The 13,037-nt window shown below is 42.3% G+C and overlaps 1 protein-coding gene across 1 annotated transcript in view; it reads left to right on the top strand.

Annotated features, from left to right (window-relative positions):
• Window positions 1-12,453, top strand: part of LOC109937588 (alpha-1,4-N-acetylglucosaminyltransferase-like) — a 47,700-nt gene extending 35,247 nt beyond the window's left edge. Inside the window, exon 4 of the mRNA XM_048604221.1 lies at window positions 7,423-12,453. Within this exon, the coding sequence (XP_048460178.1) occupies window positions 7,423-7,491 (69 nt within the window). The 3' untranslated portion in view covers window positions 7,492-12,453. The remainder of the gene's footprint in view (window positions 1-7,422) is intronic.
• The last annotated feature ends 584 nt before the right edge of the window (window positions 12,454-13,037 follow it).

Genomic DNA, 13,037 nt, shown 5'->3' with positions numbered 1-13,037 from the left:
AGAATTTTTTTCTGAAGAAGGGTCTAGGCCCAAAACGTCAGCCTTCCTGCTCCCCTGATGCTGCTTGGCCTGCTGTGTTCATCCAGCTCTACACCTTGTTATCTCAGATTCTCCAGCATCTGCAGTTCCTACTATCTCTTTTATAATCCAGTTCTTTTGCAATAAATGCCAGGATTCCATTTGCCTTTCTTATTGTGTGCTGCACCTGCAGACCCAGAATCATACACAAGGACGCCCAGATTCCGCTGCACTGATGCACTTCGAATCTGCTTCCCATTTAAATAATTTTCTCTCTTATTTTTCTGACCAAAATGGATAATCTTGCACTTATACACATTAAACTCCATCTGCCGGATTCCGGCCTGTTCTCTTAGCCTATCAACATCCATCTGTAAACTCTCTTTCTCCTCATGACTGCCTGCTTTCCCATCTATTTTAGTGTCATCCACGAACTTTGCTATGTTACACTCTGTCCCTGCTTTCAGATCGTTTATATAGATTTGTAAATGGTTGAGGTCTGAGAACTGAACCCTGCAGCATCCTGCTAGTTACAGTTCGCCATTCGGAGAAAGATCCCTGTATCCCGACCCTCTGCTTTCCCTCAGTAAGCCAATCCTTTCTTTCCTCCAGTCCGTTTACCTGTGATGCGACCAGCTCTCTTAAACATACTCTCCAATTAACTCTCAGCCTCTCAGACCTGCCACTGTCTCTCCAGCCACTGCTTAAGTTCCAAAACCCAGAGCACAATCTTCTGCAGTAGGATGCAATTCCTGCACACATGGTCATCATGGACGCTGATAGACACCATAACTTCCTTGGTCAGCTCCTGTCCCCGCTGATCTTTTACTGTGCACTCCTATCCTAGGAGAAAAAAAATGGAGCGTACATTGTGATGCTAATAATATTTATTGATTGAATCACTGTCTCTTGCCTATACTAAGATTGTATTCAATACATATGAATGCAAGTATTAATTTGCATAAGTGATAAAAGTGTAATTCTAAATGTTTCATGTAAAATAAGGGAAATCTTTGCTCTATTGTTTCTCTTGAATGAGTGGACACTTTTCGAATAGGTCTACCTTTATAATTAAATTCCCCTGTGTATTCAGTCTTTGTAACTGAACCAAAGGGGTCTGTAACTTTGTGGAATTGAGCTTGTAGTTCAGTTGTGGTTACAATTTGAATAGAAGAACTCCACAAGCTGGGGAGGGATCTGCCCAACAATGAAAAGACAGCTTTACCCCCAGCTACCAGTCTCAAGCTGGTATCTGAGTGAGACACAACTACTGGTCAGAGACATTGCTGTACATCTCTGGGATCCTCTGTGAGGGAGCTCTATCTGTCTGTCATCATTAATGTGATGGGACCAGCTCCTTTACTGAATGTTGAAATATCAGTATGTAACGTGCCCAGAAACAGACACTGTGCTTATTAAAATGGACTGGAGTTATACTGCACCCACTATAAACTTACCAATGTCGGGCCCTAGGATGGGATTTTGCACCGTCTGGTTTTAATTCTCTCGAGCCTCAGATCAGCCCCGTCTCTCAGGGACATCGCCACTCCTGCATACGTACTAGTCGAGCAGGCTTTGGGTTGACGTGACAGGGACAGTGTAACTCCATTACAATATCTCAGGCTCCTGCAACGTGTTTTAAGCGTTTGGCTTTAGGCCATTTAGACTCATTTTAAGGAAGGAATCTAGGTTTTAGAGTAACCAGCAAATTCTTCTGATAGCTTCACTGAGCTAAGAAGATGCAACATCAGGGGGTTATCCATCCTTCTGGCAAGAAAACATTTCTGCAGTATTTGCACATTTTATGAGGACTCTTGAATAAGTTGATATTCTCTTACCTTAACTTTTATGTCATTCCCTTATTCTCTGTTTTTATTTCTACCTGGTGCTTCTCAGTTAATCCCTCAATAACCGCCCTGTCCTTGGACCTTGGTCAGCTTATACAGGTGTCACTGAGGGTATTCCTTGGAGATTAAATGAAACAGCCAGTGGGGAAACAAGCTGTTGTAACGATATCTGAAATTTGACAGACTACGTTGTACTGAAATGGAATGAGTGTTTGAATCTCTGTACATCATTTTCTAGAAAGGTCTGTCTCAGTTTCTGCCTGTCAGAATTCCTGCCCGTCACTTTTAACCATCTGTTTTGGTTCCTGGCTTGTGACTGTGTTAGTAATTTATGGAATGTGGGGTTTAATGTTCGTGATGCTGCCTGTATGGAAAATAATTTTATACCTGACACTTAAAATAGGATCTGACAGTCAGTTTGATCTGAAAAAGAATCATTGTAAGATACCTTTTATTAGAAATATGTGTTAATGACAGATATTTTTCTATTTTTTTTTTCAAAACTATGTTATTTCTGATCGGTATTGGCTTTCACTTTAAACCAATGTAACAGCTTTGTAATATCTGTACTCTGTTAAATCTGTTAACACATAAATGGATCCAAAGGGATTTTTTGATGACTACAATCTTTCTGTGTAGTTAATTATGTCAGTACGTATATGTTTGTGGAATTTGGGACTCTAAAATATGAACATCAGAAGAAGGTCTATCAAAGGACAAAGAGCTGTGAATTATCTGTTGTTTACTGCACAAAAGATATAATTCTGGTTGGAGAGTCCAATGGATTATTTTGACAGAAGTAAGAGTTGAATATATGTCCCTTTATCACTAGGCAGCAGACTTGCAGGGAAAAGCAAAACTGTCTTTCTCTCTTTTCATTCACGAATAACACCAGTTAAACTATTTCTCGGTAAAAGGTTTGTGAAACCTGATAAAGTTTAAAAATTAGGGTTCCCAACCGATTCCCACCTAAATGTGAAGTCTGGTTTGAAGGTATTACCTCACTGGGTGTCAGCAACTTCATCTTGCCGATAGGGACTTGAAGGAATTGTGAGAAATCTAAATTTGTTCACTTTGTCCACCGGGGTTCCTTTTACTCTGCACAGCTGTTTTGTTTTGTCTTGTCTGCCTGTGATTGTGTGTGTTTGGGATCAAGGAAATATAATTTAATTCTTAAAAGTAAGTCAGTTGTTAACCATTATTGCCACTTGTTTAAAGAATATATCTTGCTTATAATAAATGAGTTATTTTTGTGTACATTGAAGTCTGGTGTACATTTCTTTAGCTCTGCATGGTAGCAGAACAGAGAAACAAATGGATCATTTTGATGATTCAGTTCAACATTTATGTTTATGGCACAGATCATGAAATACGTTTCATTACTGTGCACTCTTACTGTCAGAATCATAATACATAAATCTCTGCTGATGATTTTGACACCGTACATTGGTTTGGAAAGGCCAAATTTGCTGTTAATTTTATTTGTCTCAGTGTTGGATTGAGTCAGCAGGTTTGAATGGGAGTTAACATTTCTCGCCGTGTTTTTTTTTAAAGGATTATTCTCTGTAGCGATTGCTGGGTGTTTCCCAGTTCCTGGACCTTGTTTCTACTTTCTCTCTCCCTTTCCCTCCCACACCCTGCCCCGAGAAAACCTCCACCAACCACGCAATCTGGGAGATCGGGACTGAACACAGGCTGCTCCTGCAGAGCTCATGGGGGCCAGGGTCTGACCAATGTTCCCTTGTCTCTGGTCCGTTACCCACTGAACTAGAGTTTGTGTTCAGTGGTGGAAGACGTCCAAAATTGGAATAGACAACAACAATTTGCACTTTTATATAGAGATTTAACAGAATAAAACATTTGGAATGCTCTTCACAGGACCGCTCACTGATTGATTATGTGACTTAACGTAACTTTTTAGACATTAAGACCAGCATAGAAAGAGTGAGATTTTAATGTGTTTTAAGGAGGAGAGAGAGAGTGTGACAGAGAAACACTGGAGGATTTCCAAAGTAGCTGAAGACCATGTCTTCAATGTTGAAGTGATTAAAATCAAAGTGGAAGAAGCCACAGTAGATGAGTAAAGTTATCTGGGATTATTAGGGGAACAAAGAGATTACAGAGCGGCAATAGGGATAGGAGGCATCAAGGCCATGAAGGGATCTGAAATCAGTGAACTTAACTCTGGGGCAAACTCAGACCAGAATCATTAGTGGGTCATAGTATCTAGGCATCTATTGATCTCTGTCTTGAACAAGTTCAATGGCTTGAGCGTCCTCAACCACGTATAGAGAATTCCACAAAAATCATTACCCTCCAAGTAAAGACGCTTCTCCTCATTACAATGAGGAGGAGGACCTACTCTTTTTGAGACTTGTGTCTATAATTCTATGTGCCCTCTGCATACAGCCAAGGGAACATCTTTACATCAAGTGTTGTAACCATTTTGATAGTTTCAATACAATTGCCTTTCATTCTTCTAAACTTTTTCACAATGTAGATACAATTTCCTCTGCTCATAGGATAGACTCACCATTCCAGGAATTTACCTAATGACCCACTGCAGTGTTCTCTCTCTGACGACTATTTTTTCCTGAGGTAAGGGGGGGTCATAACAGCATATCACACTCCAAATGTAGTCTCACCAATGTTCTTCTATACAATTGAAGCAAGGCATCTTTACTTGTGTTCCCAAATTGTATTGTGATAAATGCCAACGCACCGTTGTCTCCCCTATTGCTGGATGCACATGCACATTAGCTTTCAGCAACTTAATCATAAGAACATCTCGGCCCCTTTGCATAGTAACAGTCCCCAGTCTCTCACCATTTGAATGATACCCTGCACCTCTGTTCCTTCCATAGTGGATGACCTCACATTTATCCATATCATATTCCATCTACCACATTCTCGACCAATCAGTCTGTCCTGATCCTTTGATAGTCTTGCATTATCCTCACAGCACAATCTCACCTAGTCTTATGTTATCTGAAAACTTGGAAATATTACATTTTGTCACCACATTGACATAGATTTTGGTCTTGTGCTACACTATTAGCCACAGCCTGCCAAACCAAGAATGATGTTTTTATTCCATGAGCCAATTCATGCCAGTATTTTTTAAAATCATAGCCAGAAGTGCTCTTCTGCTACCAAATCACCCATTTTTCTTTTCCCCAATCTATCAACCGCCACCAATAAATCGCCCATGTTTCCAATGGAATAATTTGCATGCAAAGTCCACAAAGGGTAACGTGAGCAATCAAAGGTGAGGGAGAAGTAGGGAGATGGCACATGCAGTACCCGACATCAAAACCTTCAGTTATAACATCATTTATCATAATTTCTAGCATACTTCTTAATTCTGATGTCAGACCAATAGGTCTGGAGTTCCCCTTTCTCTCCCTCCTCCTTAAATAATGGGATTATGTTTGCAACATTTCCATTGCAGATACCATTCCTGAATCTATAGAAAGAGGATCACTAATTCATCCACTTCACTTTAATCACCTTCTTCAGCTCTCATTAATTTTCCTCATTCTTTTCAAAATAATACTAATTTCTTTCAATTCCTCATTTTCACTAGTCCATTAGCCTTCCAACATTTCTGGGATATTTCCCAGATCATCATCTTTTAAGCCAAATGTAAACAATTAAGTTTTTGTGTCCTTTCCTTATTTCTCATTATAAATTGTCCTTTTTCTGCCTAGTGGACCGTCATTTGTCGTTGCTAGCTGTCTTTTCATTCATCCATACTTCTAGAAGTTTTTTCAGGGCAATTTATATTTCTTCCTGGTTTATATTCACAGTCTATTCCCCATTTCCTGAACAGTTTCTTGGTCCTCCTTTTCAGTCAATATAGGATATATGTCACACCAAGAGCCAGAAATGGTTAAGTCAAAAGCTTTTTATAATAAAGTTGTAGTTGAAAGATTCAAAATCCCAATTCTCACTCTCTGATGAACCACTGCAGTGTTCTGTCTCTGACGACTATTTTTTCCTGAGGTAAGGGGGGGTTCATAACAGGTAAGGGGGGGTTCATAACAGCATACCACACTCCAAATGTCGTCTCACCAATCGAAATCTCTGAAGTCACAATCTAAAATTCCTAAGCCCCTCATTCTGTCTAATATCAGGTTCGGCAGGCAAAATTTATTCATACAGAATTATTAAGAACAAACACAGTTGACTTCAAAATATTCTCGTTTATATCTGGTCTGCAACCTTTCTGGTCTTGTCATTATCTTCTGGCTTGCATATTCTATAACATGCCTATAGACTAGAGTCAGAAAATAAGAAACCCCAGAAACAAATATCCGAAGAGCCTAACAACCCCCCTGACCCCAAAGGACAGAGTGCTGAATCTTAGCCTGGATATCCCTGTTTAAACCAAGTGGCCAAAGACCAACATAGGGCACAAAGAAGGGAGGCCGGTTTAGACACAGATTCTGACTCCTCTGGTGACTCTGGAGACCGAACTATGGCTTGCTCCCCTGAGAAGTAAAAGGGCGAAAGTTATAACAGAGGAGGGAGACACCAGGGATGGTGAAGGCACAACCACCTCTTAAGCTTATAGAGAACATGACTACCATACATCTGCGGACCCAGAATAGATACTTAAATGGTCTAAAGAGATACCCGAACCTAAAAGGGGGAGATTGAAAACATGAGAACAACTAGAATGGGTGAGGAGTATTTACAGTTTGCACCTGACAGATGGAGTCCAAATATTGTCAGTATTGATGACCCTTAGCAAAGGAGAAAGATTGAGTAGGAAAGTGTACAAAGGTTTGGGTAAGGACAAACAAAATTTGGACAGGGGCTGGGATGTAATATGGAATTGGTTGTGAGATGTTTGTCCCGCAAAGACAGATTGAATGAAGGTGATGGCATGTACACAAAATAATGAGGATCCACTTGATTATTTCGAAAGGTGGCGTGGTCAGATCACTCTGGATTTGCCATTAGGGAACCCATTGACCTGAATGACAGCAGTGTGAGTCAAATAAAGGCTGCCTTTGTGGTAGGACTGATGCTGGAGCTAGCTAAAATGTTGAAAGTGGCCCATCATGACTGGGAGGATGTTCTAGTGACGGGGGATATCTGGCCAGTCGGTGCCATAGGCTGGTCAGGGACATAGATGCTAAGGTGAACGTAATGCAAGTCACAGGAGGAAAACCAAGTGAGAAATAATTGTCAGAAAGGACCCCTGACAAACGCTACTATTACAGCAAAGAAGGACATAGGGCGAGGACTTGTAGGGCCAAGCGACGAGACCGCCAAGGTGGTCCACAAGGCAACTCTAAACCAGGTTCAAACCCCTATCCAGAACAATTTTTGATAGACAGGATCAAGAACGTGACCACGGAACAACAGAAAGAAATGTTGAATATAACAAAAAACTAGAGAAGCCCGCCCGCTCCCTCACTGCACCCCTGATGGCTCTAGTACAACAATGAGAGGATAGAATTTACATCCTTATGAGGGTGGGCAACAAAGAAATAGACTGTCTTTTGGATACTGGAGCAGAATTAACCTGTTTACCTCTGTTTTACAGAAAATGGCTATCCTTGGATGGGAAAACGCAAACAGCACACAGGGTGGGAAGCGAATGTCTCACTCTTAAAAGAACAAGCCTGGTTCTCATTGAATTGGGCCGGAATGAATGAATGACCTCAGTTTGGGTAGGACTGTTGGCAAAAGCTCTCTTGCCAATGGACATTCTAACCCTGGTAAACTCCTCCTTGCACTTTGAAGATGATAAAGTGAACTGGTCCATAAGGTGAATGAGAAAGGAAGAGTTAAGAGACCACTCAATCTGGTCAAGAGATAAGAACGATTGCGGCTTGCTCCAAATGGAGCCAGCATCATTAACCAGAGTCATCCCTTCATGTACCAAACAATATCCCATCAGCCCTGCCTCAATCACAGGAATCGTGCCCATCATCCGACAATTAGAAGATCAAGATGTGTCGGTAAAAACACACAGATCCTCCAACAGCCCTGTATGGCTGGTGCGCAAACCTGACATGATTTGGTGCTTGACGTCAACTACAGAAAGGTCAACCAATGCATTGATCAGAAAGCTCCTTTGGTTGCAGATCATGCCAATATTCTCAATGCCCTCACGCCAGAACATAAATACTCTTCGATGATAGATATGGCCAACAGATTCTGGTCGGTACCCCTAGCACCTTCAAAGCAACAACAGTACAACTTGACCCGGCTACAACAGGTCTTCCACAGCAGTCCTACTGTATCTAACATGGCCCTGCAAAATCACTTGCCAGAATTACCCCCTGTGCCTTCAACGGTCATTCAACACGTGGATGATATTCTCGTGGCCTCCAATACAGAGGAACAGCGCAAACAGGATCTGTGAATCCTGCTGGACCACTCCCGAGGACATAAAGGCAATTTTAACAATGTTCAAGTGTTGCGAGAAGAGGTTGTGTACCTGGGACAAAAGATTTCAGAGGGAAAAAGAGAACTTACCCAGGACAAAACTGCAGTAATTTGGAAGGCCCAAGAGCCTATTACCACCCGGGAACTCCAATCCGTTCAGGACTGTGTAACTTTAACAGGAATTGGATGGACTCAAACACACAACTAGCACAGCCACTGAACAACATCTTAAAGGGCAAGAGAGCATCAAAAGAGATTCAAAGAGCAATGAGAGGCTTTTAGGAATCTAAAAGAGGTCTTATGCTCGGCACCTGCTTTGGGAATTGCTGACAATGGGAAGTCATTTATGCCTTTTGTAAATGGAAAGGAACAATACATGACAGCCATACTGATGCAAGAACATGGGGATATACAAAGATCTATTGGATACTACGCAGCAAAACTGGATGCAGTAGCCCTGGAATGGGGAAGCTGCTTGAGTGCCATGGAAGCCACATGTCAAGCTGTAATGGCCACTGCAGGTTTGGTCCTTGACCAAAAACATTCAAGTGTCCCCACACAGTACACACCTTACTGTCAATGAATAGAGTATTGCAAGTCATGGCAGCTAGGTGGACACATTGGGCAGCAGTCTTAGAAGCCCCCAATCTCCAAATTGTCTGGGCCAGCCCAGTTAACCCCACAGCAATGCTCCCAGTGTCCCGAGAGCAAGAAGAGAGAGGAGACGGGTATGAAGAACATGACTGTGTGGAAATTTTAAAACAAATAGATGAAGCAGCTCTTGCAGCAGAGGAGCCTCTGCAAGAATCCAGACCTCTTTACAGATGGGTCCTCTTTCATTGAAAATGGGATGAGAAAAGCAGGATGGGCAGCCACTAGTCTACATGAAGTCGTGGCAAAAGGTAGTCCACCTGCCTGAACATCAGCCCAACAGGCCAAGCTGAGTGCTCTATCAGAAGCATGCAAGATAGCAGAGAGACAGATGGCTAATATCTACACAGAATCCCACTGCGCTTTTGGAGTAGCCCATGATTTTGGACAACTATGGCAAAGGAGGGGATCCCTTACAGCTGCAAGTACCCCCATTCAAAATGGCAACAAAGTCCAAAATCTACTTGAAGCCATACAATTAGCCCAAGAAGTCCCCATCCTGAAACGCAAGGCCCATGCCAGAGAAACCAACATAGAAGCCCAAGGAAATGCTCTGGCTGATCACAAGAAGAGCCTCCAATGGAACCCACGTCAATGTGTAAATTAAAGACCTTGACACAAGACCTAAAGGAGATGCAGTGTCAATGCTCCCGAGAGGAAAAATGGACTTGGATTGAGGCAGGAATTAAACTATGCGAAGATGGTATCTGGAGATAAAGAGAAATGGACAAACATATTGCCCCACAGGCATTAATGCCCTTTTTGGCACAACAGATTCACTCATGGAGGCATTTGGCTCTGCAATAAACGATGGCATAATTCCAGAAGAGTTGGTCTGGTCGAGGTCTTAAAAACATGTCCAGGTGGTAACAGACCATTGCATGATCTACCAGAAGAACAACCATCACCGCCATGCCCCAAATGAGACCACCCCCCACCCACTGCAGGACCATTGCAACACCTACAAAACGACTACATGTCCCTCCCACCATGTCAAAGCTATACCGAAGTCCTAGTTATCATTGACAAATTCTCCAGATGGGTGGAAACCTCTTCAACCGGAGAAGCCACAGCCAATCATACAGCTAAAGTTTTGTGTAAGGATTACAGTCCTCGGTGGGGAGTCTCAACCAGCACAGATTCTGACCAAGGGACACACTTCACAGGTGCTGTCTGCCAGGGAGTTTGCAGGTTGTTAAACATTAAATGTGAGCTCCACTGGCCTCATCACCCCCCCAGTCATGAGGGCAAGTGGAACGAACCAACCGTACCTTAAAACAAAGGCTCGCTAAGCACCACCAAGGGGGAGTATCCTGGCCATGAGCCCTGTCAATAGAACCATGCAGCATCCAAGCAACTCCCAATCAAACAATAGGACCAAGCCCTTTTGAAGTCAACACTGGAAGGCCTACATCATTGCCAGGAACAACTAAGTTGCGGAAAGCCTATTGCCACTTAGTGAGTGACATGCTGTTGAAGTATTGTCAAGTCCTAACCAATGTTGTCAGGTCCTCTCCCCGACAGCTTCCCTTTTAATGCATCTGAAATGGCAGAATAGATAATTCGCCTCCTCAAAGGATCTGGTATGATGGCACGGCAGTCACCAGCTCGAACAGGGATGTACTGGGTGCATGTGGCTCACCCCAGACAGTAGTGGGAGTCAGCAGGTCACAACATCTTTGCAGGGTGGTGTCAGCCCAAATGACCACATCTCACAACAACCTCCATTCACGACCGTTGCCAACACCTCTAGAATGGGGAGACCAGGAGGAATCTGTTTATGTAAAACCCAGACAGGAGGGCAGGAGACGGGATACAGCAAGTATTCCCCATATTAGAATGCAACCCAGAGTGTTGACTCCACCCTCCTGACATTCTAACATCTCACCAGCAAAGATGGTATCCCAACATAATAACTAGGTTTACCCCTTAAAATGGCGCTTACTTTGTTTGCGACCGTAAGGCCTATGACAGGTTACCCTCATCATGGACGGGTTCAGGTTACTTGAGTTATGTCGTCCCCTTTGTCCATCACTCATTATCCCTACCTGAGACACTGTCAAAGATTTAAAAGTGCCATTACAGAGATAGAGAGATTCTTTTCCATCTTGATCTCCTAGCACAGAACCACAAAACTGGTGAGGGAATCTATCAACGTGGCAGAAGTCCTAGAACAGGTGGCCAACGATACAGCAGAGGTCTTGGATGAAACATGTGCTGAAATGGTAACCATCCAGAAAACAGCGCTGCAGAATAGATGGCTCTTGATTGGATACTGGCTGAAAAGGGAGTCGCTTGTGCCCTAAAAGGGGCCGAATGCGATACTTACATCCCAGATAACTCCAAGCAATCACCAATTTAGCAGCATATATATGAAAAAAGATGGACAAACTAAAACAACCCCCGTCCTCCACGCTGAAAAGTTGAGCAACATGTTGGTTGTGATCCTTGGGAACCTCCCTGGATGAAGGGAGTTGTGTTATTCAGTGTAGTAATTCTCATTTTGTATTGTTTGTTTTTATTCATCAAATGTGTTGCCAACAAGTGGTTTCTGCCATAGCCATGCAGGTTAGGGTCCTGAAAGCTAAGCATCCTGTGAGGCAATCATTCTTGCATAAAAAAGCCTATCTCATATGTTTAACTATATACTTGTGTGCTTTGTGATTTGCTTAAGGGGGAATCAAAACGGGGATTGTTAGGGCTGCTCATAATTGAGTAGCACAAAATGCCAACGGCTGCCTGTAGCTGAAAACAAAATGGCTGACAACTGTCCATAGCTAATGCAGCAAAACAGGACTGACTAACTATTCAAGGTTGCTAATATGCCTAAGATGGTGATATTAACATTTAACATTTGGCAATAGCAGCTCTGAAGAACATTTAATTCAGCTAACATTGAAGATATAGATAATAACATTTAACAATAGCCACTCTGTAAGCAGCTAATGTATTAGACATTGAACATTTGATCTGTCAAACTATAGATCCAAATTAGTTATAGAAAATCATTAAAGGAAAAGATTTAAACCAGACCACAGATAGTTAACAATTAGTTCAGTGAATGCAGTCCAGAAAGCTCTCTCTCTCTCTCACTTATTTTCTAACTTTCTGCCTATCTCACTTTTTAGCTTTGTTACAGAGAGGAATGAATACAGAGATCAATATTATTTCCTGTAACGAGAATCCTTTAAAAGGTTATCCAATTAATTGATAATTAACATGGTGCGACAGCCACCCAATGGGAAAAGGCTCAATGAGAAAGATAAGAAAGTCTGTGAAAACATCATGACCAGGGTGAACAAGCCTGCCCGTCTCAGTGATTAGCAAGCCGGGAGCCAATTACAGGTGGCCTACTCGGCTCCGTTAACCAATCGTAATCAAAGCGGGGATGGTAGGTGGGGGACTGTGTGTGCACTCTACGTTAAAATGTATTAGTTAAGACATTCTGAAACCAGTGTGCCTTTGTGCCTTTATGCCTTTTTGTTGTATGCTGTAATTGAGCTGCAAATCGCAAATACAGGACATCACAGTCTCTTCCACAACTTGGACTCTCATTGAAAATATGAGATCTAACAGTCCATCATACTAATCATGGAGAAACTGTTGCTGAACAACATCTGAACTAGGAAACCACAAGTGTTAACATGTCACTGAAACTCACTGACATCATAGCAGCAGCAAAACTATTTGAGTTGCTTCCACTTTCTAGGCAGAATTAAGAAATTTCAAAGAGCTGATCAAAAGAACAAACAAAATCACTCACATACTAAAAGATCTTCTCAATACTCAAAACGAGCCCATAAAATGTTCCACAACAAGGAAGCTGACAAGGAAGCAAAATACTGTGAATGCTGGATATCTGAAATAAGAACAGAAAGTGCTGGAGAAACTCAACAGGTCTGGCAGCATCTGTGGAGAGAGAAACAGAGTTAGTGTTTCAAGCCTAAAGGGAATCTACCAAGAGTCTACTCGAGTTAGCGCAACATAAGTGCTGATGGAGAGTCATATCAGGCTCAAAGTATTGGCTCTGTTTCTCTCTCCACAGATTCTGCTGGACCTAATGAGTTACTTAAGCAATTATTGGCTCCATAGTTAAAAAGGAAGCCAATTGTTTGC

This window comes from Rhincodon typus, chromosome 13 (assembly GCF_021869965.1).
Source record: "Rhincodon typus isolate 14 chromosome 13, sRhiTyp1.1, whole genome shotgun sequence".
Lineage (NCBI taxonomy): Eukaryota > Metazoa > Chordata > Chondrichthyes > Orectolobiformes > Rhincodontidae > Rhincodon > Rhincodon typus.
This window is presented reverse-complemented; position numbering and strand designations above follow the sequence as displayed.